This window comes from Hyperolius riggenbachi, chromosome 4, assembly GCF_040937935.1.
Source record: "Hyperolius riggenbachi isolate aHypRig1 chromosome 4, aHypRig1.pri, whole genome shotgun sequence".
NCBI classification, from domain to species: Eukaryota; Metazoa; Chordata; class Amphibia; order Anura; family Hyperoliidae; genus Hyperolius; species Hyperolius riggenbachi.
In genome coordinates, this window is record NC_090649.1 from 502,873,457 (window position 1) to 502,893,346 (window position 19,890).

Genomic DNA, 19,890 nt, shown 5'->3' on the forward strand with positions numbered 1-19,890 from the left:
TTGCCGGTAAATTCCCCCATCCATGCATCGTGATCACCGCGGAAACACAACGCATGGTTTACAGTAAATTCCCCCATCCATGCATCGTGATCACCGCGGAAACACAACGCATGGTTGCCGGTAAATTCCCCCATCCATGCATTGTGATCACCGCGGAAACACAACGCATGGCTGCCGGTAAATTCCCCCATCCATCATAATGAATGGAAAACCCAACTGCACTGGTGATGTCACACACAGCGAATGTGGGGAGGGGCTTCACCACTATCCATCTCTTAGTTAGCAGATTTACTGTTACCTCTTGGACTTTGTTGAAGACACCCATAAGAACCAAACATTCATCTGCTTTTCTCTTGGCTGAATTTATTGTGAAGCGCAAGCCTTGTCAATTCTGTGCAAAGGGTCTGAAAGGTCCTTCCTTATGCAACTGTTTATGCATTCTAGTTTGCAGGTTTTTTATAACACAGATACAATCTTATATATGGAGCCATTTACCATAGTTGCCCCCAATTGTATATTAAGGAGTTGTATAACCCCTCCTCAGTATAATAACCAGGCTATTTGGGGCCGCTCTGTCTCCACAACTCCCCTCATTGGCTTCCAATTCACTCTAGAACAGGCATGGGCAAACTTGGCCCTCCAGCTGTTAAGGAACTACAAGTCCCACAATGCATTGCAGGTGTCTGATAGCCACAGTCATGACTCATAAAGGCAAATGCACTGTGGGACTTATAGTTCCCTAACAGCTGGAGGGCCGAGTTTGCCCATGCCTGCTCTAGAATCAGCTTCAAGATCCTATGTTTGGCCTACAAATCCATACACAAGTCCTGCCCAAGCTACATCTCTGACTTGGTCAGCTGATATACACCTGGCCGTCCACTTCACTCCTCCAACAACCTCCTCCTAACCACCCCACGCATCTTGCACTCCCATGCCAGACTGCAAGACTTCACTAGAGCTGCCCCCATCCTGTGGAACTCTCTACCACTGCCCATCAGGCTGTCTCCCACCTTCAACACCTTCAAAAAAGCACTCAAAACTCACTTCTTCAAGGAGGCCTACATCAACTCAACACTACCCTAATCCTTTCTGCCAATAACTTCTTGATGCACCCCCTCCTTTCGTGTCACCAACCCCTCCCTCTAGATTGTAAGCCTTTGGCAGGGCCCTCTTCCCTTGTGTATCATACATGACTGTGTGCACTTTACCCAGAATTTGGAACTGGTAATTTTTACCACTACCACTCCAGTGTATGACCTGGCATTGTACCACTATCTGCATTTTGTTGTGTATCTTATTGCTATTGCCTGTATGGTTGTATCTATGGTCTGTTACCTGTATTGTGCTGTCACCCCTGTTATCATTGTCTGTAAGCCTATTTATTGTACAGCGCTGCGTAATATGTTGTCGCTATTTAAATGTAATAAATAATAATAATAACCCCTGGTAGCCGTGATAACCAGGCGTTTCATATGCCATGCTGAGGAGAGTGTACAAGTCTTACGCAAGTGTTTGCTGAACAGCTACATTTGTGGCTGTATCTTGGATATATACCAGTGGAAGAGTAATGGTTGTGTTGAAAATATTTTGCAAAAGTTGATTTTTTTTCTGGACTGTGTTTCTAAAATCTTCCAAATCTATTATTATTCATACAGGTTACAAACCTTGCGACCCTCAAATCATCCGTGACCGTGTAGCCCATATGGAGTTCTGCTACCAAGAACTTTGTCAACTGGCAGCTGAAAGACGGGAACGTTTGGAGGAGTCTAGGCGGCTATGGAAGTTTTTCTGGGAAATGGCAGAAGAGGAGGGCTGGATCAGAGAAAAGGAGCAGATCATCTCTTCTGACGATTATGGGAAGGATTTGACCAGCGTCATCCGCCTCCTAAGCGAACACAAAGCCTTTGAAGATGAAATGAGCGGACGCAGTGGACACTTGCTGCAGACCATAAAGGAAGGAGAGGAGATGATCGCAGAGGAACACTTTGGATCTGAGAAGATAAGAGAACGCATCAAGGATATTCAAGAACAGTGGGCTAACCTGGAGCAGCTGTCCTCTATTCGCAAGAAACGTCTGGAAGAAACGTCTAGCTTCCACCAGTTCCAGGCAGATGCCGATGACATTGATGCCTGGATGTTGGACATCTTGAGGGTTGTGTCAAGTAATGATGTCGGACATGAGGAGTATTCTACTCAGACTTTAGTCAAGAAACACAAGGATGTGGCGGAGGAAATAGCAAGTTACAAATCCACCATCGACGCTCTTCATGAGCAAGCCGCTGCCCTTCCTCAGGAGCAGATCGAGTCTCATGAAGTGCAGAGCAGGTTATCTGGAATAGAGGAGAGATACAAGGAACTAGCTGAACTAACACGACTGAGGAAACAAGCCCTGCAAGATGCCCTCACACTGTACAAGATGTTCAGCGAAGCGGACGCTTGTGAACTGTGGATTGTTGAGAAGGAGCAGTGGTTGAACCATTTGCAGATACCTGAGAAATTGGAAGATCTGGAAGTTATTCAGCACAGGTAGCTGCAGCTTTCTTATTATTATTATATTATTATTCTAGGCCTGCTGAAATGAAAGTATGATATTTGTTTCCTCTGCTGTGTTTTAGATTTGAAAGCCTCGAGCCAGAAATGAACAACCAGGCGTCACGAGTTGCTGTTGTGAACCAGATTGCCCGTCAGTTGATTCACAGCGGACATCCGAGTGAGAATGAAATTAAAGCACAACAAGAGAAACTAAACACCAGGTTGGTTGTTACCGTATTTTTCGGAATATAAGACGCTCCGGCATATAAGACGCACCTAGATTTAGAGGGCAAAAATCAGGAAAAAAAAATAAACTAAACCTAGGTGCATCTATGGTGCAGGGGCTTCTTATGGACCTCTAACTCCCCAAAAACTGTCTTTATCTAAGCTACACTGCCCATCTATACTAACACCTGCTACACTACACTTCCCTTACCCCTGCTGCCCCCATCAACTACACATTACTTCACTAACCCCTACTACAACAACTACACTACACTACAGTATACTACACTTCCCTCACTAACACCTGCAGCCAAATTAAACTACACTACACTTCACTAAGTAACCCCTCCAGCCAACCAAAACTACACTACACTTCACTAAGTAACCCCTCCAGCCAACCCAAACTACACTACACTACACCCCTGCTGCATCTCACCTGATCCTGTCGCCGCGATCCTCCCCTCCTCCATCTGCCTGTCATCATCCGAGAGTCGCAGCAGCCGTCATCTGAGGGTCCCATTAGGTTTCATCAGCGGGTCCAGCAATCCCATCCAGTATCCCCGCTCTTTAAGTGTCCAAGTCGCCGTCTTCTCTTCACTGCAGCCATGCTTGTATGCAGGCTCGCGGTGATCACGCGCTGCCGGGGCCGCCGTCCTCCATAGTTATGGCGTCCTCTTCTTAGTTACAGTGCCCCCTTCTGCGTGACGAGCGGCGCACGTGCGCCTGACGTCATGCGTGACCCCGGCGCACATGCGCCGCTCGTCACACAGAAGGGGTCACTGTATCTAAGAAGAGGACGCCGTAACTATGGAGGAAGGCGGCCCCAGCAGCGCGTAATCACCGGGTGATCACCGCGAGCCTGCATACAAGCATGGCTGCAGTGAACAGGAGCCGGCGACTTGGACACTTAAAGAGCGGGGATACTGGATGGGATTGCTGGACCCTCTGATGACTGCTGCTGCGACATTGGATGACGGCGGACAGACGAAGGAGGCGAGGATCGCGGCGGCAGGATCCGGTAAGTATGTTATGGGGCAAAAATACCGTACCTTTGGAATATAAGACGCACCCACTTTTTACCCCCAGTTTTGGGGAAGAAAAAGTGCGTCTTGTATTCCGAAAAATACGGTAAATAGAATCCTTAAAAAGCATGTTTTTTCAATGTTTAATTCTTATCAAATATGTCCAACCTTATAGGTCTCTGTCTCTAGGCCACAACTCTTGCAAGTTAAAGAGAATCTGTACTGTGAAAATCTTACATAAATAAAAGTACCAGCCTGTTTGTAGTCTTCTCCTAGCCCCCTCTGTGACAATTTCGCTGCTGCTTTCTTGGTGATAAAATCACTGTTTTATTCATTGTTTTTGTAAACAATGAAGATGGCCGCCAAACAGGAAATAGATCATCAGAGCAGGTGCCTGTTTGCAGAGGCTCCCCTCAAACGTGACTTCACTGCTGTAATATTTCTCCCACTTGTTGCCTTGGCTGCTTGTCTGGGCTTTGAACTGATCTTTCTGCACTCACAGCTGTTCACAAGGTCACAGACCGGCTGGGAGTGACTCAAACGCACAGCACACACACACAGCCTGCAGGGGGCGTGGGGGAGGGGTGCATAACTTCTCCCTATCACAGCACATTCCTCTCTGGGCTGACAAGGCTCGACAAAGAAAAAAAGATTAGATATAATACAGAGACATTGCAACTCGAAAAGGCTGCAGTAAGCCAGACCACATTAGAACAGGTATAGGAACTTACAGGATAGAAGAAATAAGGCTGAAAATTGTGTTACAGAGTCTCTTAAATAGTTCATATTAAGCCTACTATTTTGGAAGAAATGAGTTGGATAACAAATGATTAAATAAAAAACCATTGGCCCTTCTAATAAAAAAGCCAATTGTTTTACAAGGAATATATAAAGAATGTTCAAATAAAGGAATAGTGAATATTGCTGTAGTTGGTTTGTCAGAATAACATTGCATTCACATTGCATGAGTTGCCTTGCAGAATTATTCTGCATGTCAACTCACTGCCCATACAATTCTATGAGCCTGTTCACAGTACTGTATTATAACTGATCACTGCCCATACAATTCTATGAGCCTGTTCACAGTACTGTATTATAACTGATCACTGCCCATAGAATTCTATGAGCCTGTTCACAGTACTGTATTATAACTGATCACTGCCCATACAATTCTATGAGCCTGTTCACAGTACTGTATTATAACTGATCACTGCCCATACAATTCTATGAGCCTGTTCACAGTACTGTATTATAACTGATCACTGCCAATGTACAGTGTCCATTGCAGTTCACACACAGTATAACGCATGCGCTAGGGCTATTTTGCCCAGACAGCTAAACACACAGCAGCGTTACACGCCAACAACATGCATCTCATGTCGTGTTGGAGCATGCCAACTGCCACACTTAGATGCAGGTACGTGGGGGCGTGTCCACTGCCTGTGCTGATCGCTTGCACGTGTCTGGCCGGTGGATGGGATCAGCTGACAAGGCGGTGAATTCTCTGCCTTCTGCTGCTCCTGAGAAAGAGGACTTATGCAACTCACACACAGTAGGCATCCATCAGTGATTTAGAACTACAAGTGGTGTAAGTGCTTTATTAACCCTCCAATATTGTATAGTATGTTCATTCCTGAAGTATATGTTAAAGGTGAACTTCAGATAGAAGAAAATAAACTCAGCAAACTTGCCCCAGGCCCGACACCAGTAGGCATTCCAGCTGTAGCAGCGCCTGACATTGCTGCAGACGGTGTAAGAACTCTGCCTGCAGGTTTTCATCCTTTTTATTTACTGTTGGAATGAAATAACTGTGTAAAACCCAAAGCCTAATGATGACTTTTCTGCTTGGCTTAGGTGGGGACAGTTCAGAGAATTGGTTGACAGGACGAAGGATGCTTTAAGTTCAGCACTGAGTATCCAGAACTACCATCTTGAGTGCAATGAAACAAAATCCTGGATAAGGGAAAAGACCAAAGTGATCGAATCAACTCAGGATCTGGGTAATGACCTGGCTGGAGTCATGGCCCTGCAGAGGAAGTTAACTGGTATGGAACGTGACTTGGCCGCTATTGAGGCCAAATTATCGGATCTTCAGAAAGAAGCTGAAAAACTGGAAGCTGAGCACCCTGACCAAGCTCAGGCCATCATGAGTAGACTGGCAGAGATCAACGACGTGTGGGAAGAAATGAAGACCACCCTGAAAAACCGAGAGGAGTCTCTTGGTGAAGCCAGCAAACTCCAGCAGTTCCTCCGAGACCTGGATGACTTCCAGTCCTGGTTATCAAGGACACAGACAGCCATAGCCTCAGAGGATATGCCAAACACATTAGCAGAAGCAGAGAAGCTGCTGACTCAACACGAAAACATTAAGAATGAAATTAACAATTATGAAGAGGACTATCAGAAGATGAGGGACATGGGTGAGTTGGTGACACAGGGACAGACAGATGCTCAGTACATGTTCTTGCGTCAGCGACTCCAGGCTCTTGACACTGGATGGAACGAACTTCACAAAATGTGGGAAAACCGACAAAACCTTCTCTCCCAGTCCCATGCTTATCAGATCTTCCTAAGAGATACGAAGCAAGCAGAGGCCTTTCTTAATAACCAGGTATGTTGGCATGTCTTATAATACAATAGTGCCTCATTTACCATCATCTGTTATCACTTAGCATTTATACGTAATGTGGTAAAAACTTAGAAATAAATGGTGGTGCCCAAAACATTTTTTGAGAACAAATAATGTGAATGGTCAAAACCCTTTATGGTTTTTCATTATTATGCCTACCTTCACAATTAACCATCCTTCTGCAAGCAGGAAACATTTGGCCAGCTGGAATGGTAAAATGACAGAACAAGATGAAACAACAAGTTATAGAAAGCTATAATGGCAAAGTGGGAGGGGCAGGAAAGAGTAACAACTGAGTGGGATGGACCAGGATGCGTAGAGGACCTGTTACGGCAGAATGGAAAGGAGAAAGCCAGGATCTTCAGTGACAGCTTAGAGTAATACAGGAGACAGTGGTAGGATGGGACGTGTTAAGCAGCTCAGATCTGAGATTTCAGAATGGGATAAGACCAGACACAGTGGGGTTCGCACTCCAGGAAACGGGTGTAAGGGTTCCAAGGAACCGACATACACAGCCAGCACCCCGAGCTGAGGGGGCAGGTATCGGGTATCACTGAGAGGGTGCCCAACACTCCAGGAAACGGGTGTAAGGGTTCCAAGGAACTGACATACACAGCCAGCACCCGGTGCTGAGGGGGCAGGTATCAGGTATCACTGAGAGAGAGGGTGCCCAACACTCCAGGAAACGGGTGTAAGGGTTCCAAGGAAACTGACATACACAGCCAGCGCCCCGAGCTGAGGGGGCTGAGATCAGCTATCACTAAGAGAGAGGGTGCCAGATTATAAGAGGCAGACAAGCATGCTGCTGCTGTGTGGTCATGTGATTATATGAGGCAGACAAGCTTGCTGGAGCTGTGTGGTCATGTAATTATAAGAAACAGACAAGCTTGCTGGAGCTGTGTGGTCATGTAATTATAAGAAACAGACAAGCTTGCTGGAGCTGCGTGGTCATGTGATTATATGAGGCAGACAAGCTTGCTGGCACTGTGTGGTCCTGTGATTATATGAGGCAGACAAGCTTGCTGGCACTGAGTGGTCATGTGATTATATGAGGAAGACGAGCTTGCTGGCACTGTGTGGTCATGTGATTATATGAGGCAGACAAGCTTGCTGGCACTGTGTGGCCATGTGATTATATGAGGCAGGCAAGCTTGCTGGAGCTGTGTGGTCATGTGATTATATGAGGCAGACAAGCATGCTGCAGCTGTGTGGTCATGTGATTATATGAGGCAGACAAGCTTGCTGGAGCTGTGTGGTCATGTGATTATATGAGGCAGACAAGCTTGCTGGAGCTGTGTGGTCATGTAATTATAAGAAACAGACAAGCTTGCTGGAGCTGTGTGGTCATGTAATTATAAGAAACAGACAAGCTTGCTGGAGCTGCGTGGTCATGTGATTATATGAGGCAGACAAGCTTGCTGGCACTGTGTGGTCCTGTGATTATATGAGGCAGACAAGCTTGCTGGCACTGAGTGGTCATGTGATTATATGAGGAAGACGAGCTTGCTGGCACTGTGTGGTCATGTGATTATATGAGGCAGACAAGCTTGCTGGCACTGTGTGGCCATGTGATTATATGAGGCAGGCAAGCTTGCTGGAGCTGTGTGGTCATGTGATTATATGAGGCAGACAAGCATGCTGCAGCTGTGTGGTCATGTGATTATATGAGGCAGACAAGCTTGCTGGAGCTGTGTGGTCATGTGATTATATGAGGCAGACAAGCTTGCTGGAGCTGTGTGGTCATGTAATTATAAGAAACAGACAAGCTTGCTGGAGCTGTGTGGTCATGTAATTATAAGAAACAGACAAGCTTGCTGGAGCTGCGTGGTCATGTGATTATATGAGGCAGACAAGCTTGCTGGAGCTGTGTGGTCATGTGATTATATGAGGCAGACAAGCTTGCTGGCACTGTGTGGTCCTGTGATTATATGAGGCAGACAAGCTTGCTGGCACTGAGTGGTCATGTGATTATATGAGGAAGACGAGCTTGCTGGCACTGTGTGGTCATGTGATTATATGAGGCAGACAAGCTTGCTGGCACTGTGTGGCCATGTGATTATATGAGGCAGGCAAGCTTGCTGGAGCTGTGTGGTCATGTGATTATATGAGGCAGACAAGCATGCTGCAGCTGTGTGGTCATGTGATTATATGAGGCAGACAAGCTTGCTGGAGCTGTGTGGTCATGTGATTATATGAGGCAGACAAGCTTGCTGGAGCTGTGTGGTCATGTGATTATATGAGGCAGACAAGCATGCTGCAGCTGTGTGGTCATGTGATTATATGAGGCAGACAAGCTTGCTGGCACTGTGTGGTCATGTGATTATATGAGGCAGACAAGCTTGCTGGAGCTGCGTGGTCATGTGATTATATGAGGAAGACGAGCTTGCTGGCACTGAGTGGTCATGTGATTATATGAGGCAGACAAGCTTGCTGGCACTGAGTGGTCATGTGATTATATGAGGAAGACGAGCTTGCTGGCACTGTGTGGTCATGTGATTATATGAGGCAGACAAGCTTGCTGGAGCTATGTGATCATGTGATTATATGAGGCAGACAAGCTTGCTGGCGCTGTGTGGTCATGTGATTATATGAGGCAGACAAGCTTGCTGGAGCTGTGTGGTCATGTGATTATATGAGGCAGACAAGCTTGCTGGAGCTGTGTGGTCATGTGATTATATGAGGCAGACAAGCTTGCTGGAGCTGTGTGGTCATGTGATTATATGAGGCAGACAAGCTTGCTGGAGCTGCGTGGTCATGTGATTATGAGGCAGACAAGCTTGCTGGAGCTGTGTGGTCATGTGATTATGAGGCAGACAAGCTTGCTGGAGCTATGTGATCATGTGATTATATGAGGCAGACAAGCTTGCTGGAGCTGTGTGGTCATGTGATTATATGAGGCAGACAAGCTTGCTGGCACTGTGTGGTCATCTGATTATATGAGGCAGACAAGCTTGCTGGAGCTATGTGATCATGTGATTATATGAGGCAGACAAGCTTGCTGGAGCTGCGTGGTCATGTGATTATGAGGCAGACAAGCTTGCTGGAGCTGTGTGGCCATGTGATTATGAGGCAGACAAGCTTGCTGGCACTGTGTGGTCATGTGATTATATGAGGCAGACAAGCTTGCAGGAACTGTGTGGTCATGTGATTATATGAGGCAGACAAGCTTGCTGGAGCTGTGTGGTCATGTGATTATATGAGGCAGACAAGCTTGCTGGAGCTGTGTGGTCATGTGATTATATGAGGCAGACAAGCTTGCTGGAGCTGTGTGGTCATGTGATTATATGAGGCAGACAAGCTTGCTGGAGCTGTGTGGTCATGTGATTATATGAGGCAGACAAGCTTGCTGGCACTGTGTGGTCATGTGATTATATGAGGCAGACAAGCTTGCTGGCACTGTGTGGTCATGTGATTATATGAGGCAGACAAGCTTGCAGGAACTGTGTGGCCATGTGATTATGAGGCAGACAAGCTTGCTGGCACTGTGTGGTCATGTGATTATATGAGGCAGACAAGCTTGCTGGAGCTGTGTGGTCATGTGATTATATGAGGCAGACAAGCTTGCTGGCACTGTGTGGTCATGTGATTATATGAGGCAGACAAGCTTGCTGGAGCTGTGTGGCCATGTGATTATATGAGGCAGACAAGCTTGCTGGCACTGTGTGGTCATGTGATTATATGAGGCAGACAAGCTTGCAGGAGCTGTGTGGTCATGTGATTATATGAGGCAGACAAGCTTGCTGGAGCTGTGTGGTCATGTGATTATATGAGGCAGACAAGCTTGCTGGAGCTGTGTGGTCATGTGATTATATGAGGCAGACAAGCTTGCTGGCACTGTGTGCCCATGTGATTATATGAGGCAGACAAGCTTGCTGGCACTGTGTGGTCATGTGATTATATGAGGCAGACAAGCTTGCTGGCACTGTGTGGTCATGTGATTATATTAGGCAGACAAGCTTGCAGGAACTGTGTGCCCATGTGATTATATGAGGCAGACAAGCTTGCTGGCACTGTGTGCCCATGTGATTATATGAGGCAGACAAGCTTGCTGGAGCTGTATGGTCATGTGATTTTATGAGGCAGACAAGCTTGCTGGAGCTTTATGGTCATGTGATTATATGAGGCAGACAAGCTTGCTGGCACTGTGTGGTCATGTGATTATGAGGCAGACAAGCTTGCTGGAGCTGTGTGGCCTTGTGATTATATGAGGCAGACAAGCTTGCTGGAGCTTTGTGGTCATGTGATTATATGAGGCAGACAAGCTTGCTGGAGCTGTGTGGTCATGTGATTATATGAGGCAGACAAGCTTGCTGGCACTGTGTGATCATGTGATTATATGAGGCAGACAAGCTTGCTGGAGCTGTGTGGTCATGTGATTATATGAGGCAGACAAGCTTGCAGGAACTGTGTGGCCATGTGATTATATGAGGCAGGCAAGCTTGCTGGAGCTGTGTGGTCATGTGATTATATGAGGCAGACAAGCTTGCTGGAGCTGTGTGGTCATGTGATTATATGAGGCAGACAAGTTTGCTGGAGCTGTGTGGTCATGTGATTATATGAGGCAGACAAGCTTGCTGGCACTGTGTGGTCATGTGATTATATGAGGCAGACAAGCTTGCGGGAGCTGTGTGGTCATGTGATTATATGAGGCAGACAAGCTTGCTGGCACTGTGTGCCCATGTGATTATATGAGGCAGACAAGCTTGCTGGCACTGTGTGGTCATGTGATTATATGAGGCAGACAAGCTTGCGGGAGCTGTGTGGTCATGTGATTATATGAGGCAGACAAGCTTGCTGGCACTGTGTGCCCATGTGATTATATGAGGCAGACAAGCTTGCTGGCACTGTGTGGTCATGTGATTATATGAGGCAGACAAGCTTGCGGGAGCTGTGTGGTCATGTGATTTATATGAGGCAGACAAGCTTGCTGGCACTGTGTGCCCATGTGATTATATGAGGCAGACAAGCTTGCTGGCACTGCGTGGTCATGTGATTATGAGGAAGACAAGCTTGCAGGCACTGTGTGGTCATGTGATTATATGAGGCAGACAAGCTTGCTGGAGCTGCATGATCATGTGATTATATGAGGCAGACAAGCTTGCTGGAGCTGTGTGGTCATGTGATTATATGAGGCAGACAAGCTTGCTGGCACTGTGTGGTCATGTGATTGGTTCTGTGTTTTTCCCGTGAAGGAATACGTCTTGGCACACACTGAAATGCCCAGTAATTTGGAAGCTGCTGAAGCCGCCATTAAGAAACAGGAGGACTTCATGACCACGATGGACGCCAGTGAAGAGAAGATCAATGCGGTTGTGGATACCGGCAGAAGATTAGTCAAAGACGGCAACATCAACTCGGATAAAATTGAGGAAAAAGTTGACTCTATTGACAGCAGGTATGTGAGGGCTTCTCTCATCACTGCTTTCTCTTGTATGGGTAAGCTGGCTGGAGCAGTTTTGAGGTACTGCCTTGTATAGCATATTGGGCACAAGACAGTAAGACGGTCTATCCAGGTGCACTTGCTGCAGTTCTGTGCTTTGAAGTATCGGGTTCTCCTTGGTTGTACAATGTCTTCTCTGCAAGGTGTCAGAGGGTTAGGGTTACCACCCTTCCCCCCCCCCTCCCCCATACAGCTGTACAGGGTCTCCTCTACAAGGTGTCAGGGGGTTAGGGTTACCTCACTCCCCCCCCCCCCCATACAGCTGTACAGGATCTCCTCTACAAGGTGTCAGGGGGTTAGGGTTACCTCACTTCCCCCCCCCCCATACAGCTGTACAGGGTCTCCTCTACAAGGCGACAGGGTCACCCCCCCCCCCATATACAGGGTCTCCTCTACAAGGTGTTAGGGTTACCTCACTCCCCCCCCCCCCATACAGCTGTACAGGGTCTCCTCTACAAGGCGTCAGGGTTACCCCCCCCCCCATACAGCTGTACAGGGTCTCCTCTACAAGGTGTCAGGGGGTTAGGGTTACCTCACTCCCCCCCCCCCCATACAGCTGTACAGGGTCTCCTCTACAAGGTGTCAGGGGGTTAGGGTTACCTCACTTCCCCCCCATACAGCTGTACAGGGTCTCCTCTACAAGGCGACAGGGTCACCCCCCCCCCCCCCATATACAGGGTCTCCTCTACAAGGTGTCAGGGGGTTAGGGTTACCTCACTCCCCCCCCCCCCCCCCCATATACAGCTGTACAGGGTCTCCTCTACAAGGCGTCAGGGTTACCCCCCCCCCCCCCATATGCAGTTGTACAGGGTCTCCTCTGCAAGGTGTCAGATTCATGGTCGCCTGCGTTGCAAGTGGAATCGAGGCCTTAGGCTGGATCCACATTCGTTTTCTGCATCAGTTTTTATGCATCAGTTGTCAGGGCTGCATTGCTGTCAGTTTCTCTGCATGTGGAAAATGCATTTAAGTGTCAACTAGCCCATTGATTAACATTACAATCCAGGGAACAGGTCGCTGCAACCACTGCACCTGCTGTGATCAGGAGGAGAACTCCAAAAAGCCAGGTAACTGTAGTAGATAAGAATTCCTCTGCACTGATCTCAGAATAAAAGTCCAATTCTTATTGAGGCAATTGTGGACATACAGCTTATATAGATGTATTGCTGTTTCTCCACTATTGTGTCAATAAAAATTGGACTTTTATTCTGAGATCGGTGCAGCGAAATTCTTATCTACTACATTGATTAACATTAGTTCTCTTTTTCCTGTGCAGAAAACGTGCAGAGAAACTGACTATGAGTCCAGCCTAAAGGTGCGTACACACGCCATACGTCCGCAAACGACGGGTCCGCCAGACCCTCCCGCTGGGCGGAGGTTCTGCCGACAGAAGCATGTGTGTACGCGCTGTCGGCAGACAGCAGATCGTTCAGAAACAGCCTCATCAGTCTGCCGACAACGTGTACACACGTGCTACTGTCGGCAGAACGTCCACCCTGCGGGAGGGTCTGGCGGACCCGTCATTTACGGAAGTATGGCGCGTGTACACACGTGCTACTGTCAGCAGAACGTCCGCCCTGCCGGAGGGCCTGGCGGACCCGTCGTTTACGGAAGTATGGCGTGTGTACACACGTGCTACTGTCGGCAGAACGTCCACTCTGCGGGAGGGCCTGGCAGACCCGTCGTTTGCAGAAGTATGGCGTGTGTACACACGTGCTACTGTCGGCAGAACGTCCGCCCTGCGGGAGGACCTGGCAGACTCGTCGTTTACGGAAGTATGGCGTGTGTACGCGCCTTTAATCTAAAACTACAAATTGGCTTTGTCTTGTTCATACTTTATCATGGGGCCAAATAAGGTGTGCAATATTTATCTATTTGAAGAATACCCATGCTGAAGTATTGAGATACTTTGTGCAGCGCCACGGAATATGTTGGTGCTTTATAAATCAATAATAATAATTACCTAAAGAGAGGGACGCCTCAGGAAACTATTGAGGCGGCTTCCTTCGCTCCTCTGATGTTCCCCTCACGCCCCTACTATGTATTGTCACTAATCCTATTGGGGCCGCGCAGCTTCTCTTCCTGCAGTGTGGCGGCTCAGTAGCTGCTTGGGGCCGCCCGCACATGTGCAGTAAACTGGTGCTGTGGGCTCTGTGCTAGTGCGCATGTGCAGCCGTGCTCATGAGTCTACTGCGTGGCCACGCTGCAGGAAGAGGAACTGCGCGTTCCCAATGTGGAGACGGATCGCACTCAGCGGCGGAGGATGCCAGACCACCCACACATGTGCAGTAAACTGATGCTGTGGGCTCTGTGCTAGTGCGCATGTGCAGCCGTGCTCATGAGTCTACTGCGTGGCCACGCTGCAGGAAGAGGAACTGCGCGTTCCCAATGTGGAGACGGGCCGCGCTCAGCGGCAGGGGACCACCGGGGGAAGACTCAATAGGATCCTGAGGCTTCCCTCTCTACACGTGAGGATCTCATTCTGATCCCGAGCTTCAGCTCATGATCTCTTTACCTTCTTAGTGGTAAACTTATTTTATGCAATTAATATTTTAAGTTTTCGGTTTTTTTAGGCATAAGAGAAATCGAGAGGCAGCAAATGATCTTTTATCACGGTTGAAGGACAACCGAGAAATGCAGAAGTTCCTCCAAGATTGCCAGGAGGTATGTGATGCCCACACATGTATGTAATGCACACAGATGGATGTCGGGAGGTATGTGATGCCCACACATGTATGTAATGCACACAGATGGATGCCAGGAGGTATGTGATGCCCACACATGTATGTAATGCACACAGATGGATGCCGGGAGGTATGTGATGCCCACACATGTATGTAATGAACACAGGTGGATGCCGGGAGGTATGTGATGCCCACACATGTATGTAATGCACACAGGTGGATGCCGGGAGGTATGTGATGCCCACACATGTATGTAATGCACACAGATGGATGCAGGGAGGTATGTGATGCCCACACATGTATGTAATGCACACAGATGGATGCCAGGAGGTATGTGTTGCCCACACATGTATGTAATGCACACAGATGGATGCCGGGAGGTATGTGATGCCCACACATGTATGTAATGCACACAGATGGATGCCGGGAGGTATGTGATGCCCACACATGTATGTAATGCACACAGATGGATGTCGGGAGGTATGTGATGCCCACACATGTACGTAATGCACACAGATGGGTGCCGGGAGGTATGTGATGCCCACACATGTATGTAATGCACACAGATGGATGCCGGGAGGTATGTGATGCCCACACATGTATGTAATGCACACAGGTGGATGCCGGGAGGTATGTGATGCCCACACATGTATGTAATACACACAGGTGGATGCTGGGAGGTATGTGATGCCCACACATGTATGTAATGCACACAGATGGATGCCAGGAGGTATGTGTTGCCCACACATGTATGTAATGCACACAGATGGATGCCGGGAGGTATGTGATGCCCACACATGTATGTAATGCACACAGATGGATGCTGGGAGGTATGTGATGCCCACACATGTATGTAATGCACACAGATGGATGCCGGGAGGTATGTGATGCCCACACATGTACGTAATGCACACAGATGGATGCCGGGAGGTATGTGATGCCCACACATGTACGTAATGCACACAGATGGATGCCGGGAGGTATGTGATGCCCACACATGTACGTAATGCACACAGGTGGATGCTGGGAGGTATGTGATGCCCACACATGTATGTAATGCACACAGATGGATGCTGGGAGGTATGTGATGCCCACACATGTATGTAATGCACACAGATGGATGCCGGGAGGTATGTGATGCCCACACATGTATGTAATGCACACAGATGGATGCCGGGAGGTATGTGATGCCCACACATGTACGTAATGCACACAGATGGATGCCGGGAGGTATGTGATGCCCACACATGTATGTAATGCACACAGATGGATGCCAGGAGGTATGTGATGCCCACACATGTACGTAATGCACACAGGTGGATGCTGGGAGGTATGTGATGCCCACACATGTATGTAATGCACACAGATGGATGCTGGGAGGTATGTGATGCCCACACATGTATGTAATGCACACAGATGGATGCCGGGAGGTATGTGATGCCCACACATGTATGTAATGCACACAGATGGATGCCAGGAGGTATGTGATGCCCACACATGTACGTAATGCACACAGGTGGATGCTGGGAGGTATGTGATGCCCACACATGTATGTAATGCACACAGATGGATGCTGGGAGGTATGTGATGCCCACACATGTATGTAATGCACACAGATGGATGCTGGGAGGTATGTGATGCCCACACATGTATGTAATGCACACAGATGGATGCCGGGAGGTATGTGATGCCCACACATGTATGTAATGCACACAGATGGATGCCGGGAGGTATGTGATGCCCACACATGTATGTAATGCACACAGATGGATGCCGGGAGGTATGTGATGCCCACACATGTATGTAATGCACACAGATGGATGCCGGGAGGTATGTGATGCCCACACATGTATGTAATGCACACAGATGGATGCCGGGAGGTATGTGATGCCCACACATGTATGTAATGCACACAGATGGATGCCGGGAGGTATGTGATGCCCACACATGTATGTAATGCACACAGATGGATGCCGGGAGGTATGTGATGCCCACACATGTACGTAATGCACACAGATGGATGCCGGGAGGTATGTGATGCCCACACATGTATGTAATGCACACAGATGGGTGCCGGGAGGTATGTGATGCCCACACATGTATGTAATGCACACAGATGGATGCCGGGAGGTATGTGATGCCCACACATGTATGTAATGCACACAGATGGATGCCGGGAGGTATGTGATGCCCACACATGTACGTAATGCACACAGATGGATGTCGGGAGGTATGTGATGCCCACACATGTACGTAATGCACACAGATGGATGCCGGGAGGTATGTGATGCCCACACATGTATGTAATGCACACAGATGGATGCCGGGAGGTATGTGATGCCCACACATGTATGTAATGCACACAGATGGGTGCCGGGAGGTATGTGATGCCCACACATGTATGTAATGCACACAGATGGATGCCGGGAGGTATGTGATGCCCACACATGTATGTAATGCACACAGGTGGATGCCGGGAGGTATGTGATGCCCACACATGTATGTAATACACACAGGTGGATGCTGGGAGGTATGTGATGCCCACACATGTATGTAATGCACACAGATGGATGCCAGGAGGTATGTGTTGCCCACACATGTATGTAATGCACACAGATGGATGCCGGGAGGTATGTGATGCCCACACATGTATGTAATGCACACAGATGGATGCTGGGAGGTATGTGATGCCCACACATGTATGTAATGCACACAGATGGATGCCAGGAGGTATGTGATGTCCACACATGTACGTAATGCACACAGATGGATGCCGGGAGGTATGTGATGCCCACACATGTATGTAATGCACACAGATGGATGCTGGGAGGTATGTGATGCCCACACATGTACGTAATGCACACAGGTGGATGCTGGGAGGTATGTGATGCCCACACATGTATGTAATGCACACAGGTGGATGCCGGGAGGTATGTGATGCCCACACATGTATGTAATGCACACAGATGGATGCCGGGAGGTATGTGATGCCCACACATGTATGTAATGCACACAGATGGATGCCAGGAGGTATGTGATGCCCACACATGTATGTAATGCACACAGATGGATGCCGGGAGGTATGTGATGCCCACACATGTATGTAATGCACACAGATGGATGCTGGGAGGTATGTGATGCCCACACATGTATGTAATGCACACAGGTGGATGCCGGGAGGTATGTGATGCCCACACATGTATGTAATGCACACAGATGGATGCCGGGAGGTATGTGATGCCCACACATGTATGTAATGCACACAGATGGATGCCGGGAGGTATGTGATGCCCACACATGTATGTAATGCACACAGATGGATGCCAGGAGGTATGTGATGCCCACACATGTATGTAATGCACACAGATGGATGCCGGGAGGTATGTGATGCCCACACATGTATGTAATGCACACAGATGGATGCTGGGAGGTATGTGATGCCCACACATGTATGTAATGCACACAGATGGATGCCGGGAGGTATGTGATGCCCACACATGTACGTAATGCACACAGATGGATGCCGGGAGGTATGTGATGCCCACACATGTACGTAATGCACACAGATGGATGCCGGGAGGTATGTGATGCCCACACATGTATGTAATGCACACAGATGGATGCCAGGAGGTATGTGATGCCCACACATGTACGTAATGCACACAGGTGGATGCTGGGAGGTATGTGATGCCCACACATGTATGTAATGCACACAGATGGATGCTGGGAGGTATGTGATGCCCACACATGTATGTAATGCACACAGATGGATGCCGGGAGGTATGTGATGCCCACACATGTATGTAATGCACACAGATGGATGCCAGGAGGTATGTGATGCCCACACATGTACGTAATGCACACAGGTGGATGCTGGGAGGTATGTGATGCCCACACATGTATGTAATGCACACAGATGGATGCCGGGAGGTATGTGATGCCCACACATGTATGTAATGCACACAGATGGATGCCGGGAGGTATGTGATGCCCACACATGTATGTAATGCACACAGATGGATGCCGGGAGGTATGTGATGCCCACACATGTATGTAATGCACACAGAGGGATGCTGGGAGGTATGTGATGCCCACACATGTATGTAATGCACACAGAGGGATGCTGGGAGGTATGTGATGCCCACACATGTATGTAATGAACACAGATGGATGCTGGGAGGTATGTGATGCCCACACATGTATGTAATGCACACAGGTGGATGCCGGGAGGTATGTGATGCCCACACATGTATGTAATGCACACAGATGGATGCCGGGAGGTATGTGATGCCCACACATGTATGTAATGCACACAGATGGATGCTGGGAGGTATGTGATGCCCACACATGTATGTAATGCACACAGATGGATGCCGGGAGGTATGTGATGCCCACACATGTATGTAATGCACACAGATGGATGCTGGGAGGTATGTGATGCCCACACATGTATGTAATGCACACAGATGGATGCCGGGAGGTATGTGATGCCCACACATGTACGTAATGCACACAGATGGATGCCGGGAGGTATGTGATGCCCACACATGTATGTAATGCACACAGATGGATGCCGGGAGGTATGTGATGCCCACACATGTATGTAATGCACACAGATGGATGCCAGGAGGTATGTGATGCCCACACATGTATGTAATGCACACAGATGGATGCCAGGAGGTATGTGATGCCCACACATGTATGTAATGCACACAGATGGATGCCGGGAGGTATGTGATGCCCACACATGTATGTAATGCACACAGATGGATGCCGGGAGGTATGTGATGCCCACACATGTATGTAATGCACACAGATGGATGCTGGGAGGTATGTGATGCCCACACATGTATGTAATGCACACAGATGGATGCCGGGAGGTATGTGATGCCCACACATGTATGTAATGCACACAGATGGATGTCGGGAGGTATGTGATGCCCACACATGTACGTAATGCACACAGATGGATGCCGGGAGGTATGTGATGCCCACACATGTATGTAATGCACACAGATGGATGCCGGGAGGTATGTGATGCCCACACATGTATGTAATGCACACAGATGGATGCCAGGAGGTATGTGATGCCCACACATGTATGTAATGCACACAGATGGATGCTGGGAGGTATGTGATGCCCACACATGTACGTAATGCACACAGATGGATGCCAGGAGGTATGTGATGCCCACACATGTACGTAATGCACACAGATGGATGCCGGGAGGTATGTGATGCCCACACATGTATGTAATGCACACAGATGGATGCCGGGAGGTATGTGATGCCCACACATGTACGTAATGCACACAGATGGATGCCGGGAGGTATGTGATGCCCACACTTGTATGTAATGCA

General features: G+C 48.4%; 1 protein-coding gene across 2 annotated transcripts in view; it reads left to right on the forward strand.

Moving 5' to 3' along the window:
- SPTBN1 (spectrin beta, non-erythrocytic 1) overlaps positions 1-19,890 on the forward strand; it is a 393,630-nt gene that overhangs the window by 250,998 nt on the left and 122,742 nt on the right. For both annotated transcript variants that reach the window (XM_068233127.1, XM_068233128.1), the window contains 5 exons: positions 1,656-2,526; positions 2,616-2,753; positions 5,634-6,390; positions 11,601-11,803; positions 14,419-14,509. In XM_068233127.1, coding sequence (XP_068089228.1) covers positions 1,656-2,526; positions 2,616-2,753; positions 5,634-6,390; positions 11,601-11,803; positions 14,419-14,509 — 2,060 coding nt within the window. The remainder of the gene's footprint in view (positions 1-1,655; positions 2,527-2,615; positions 2,754-5,633; positions 6,391-11,600; positions 11,804-14,418; positions 14,510-19,890) is intronic.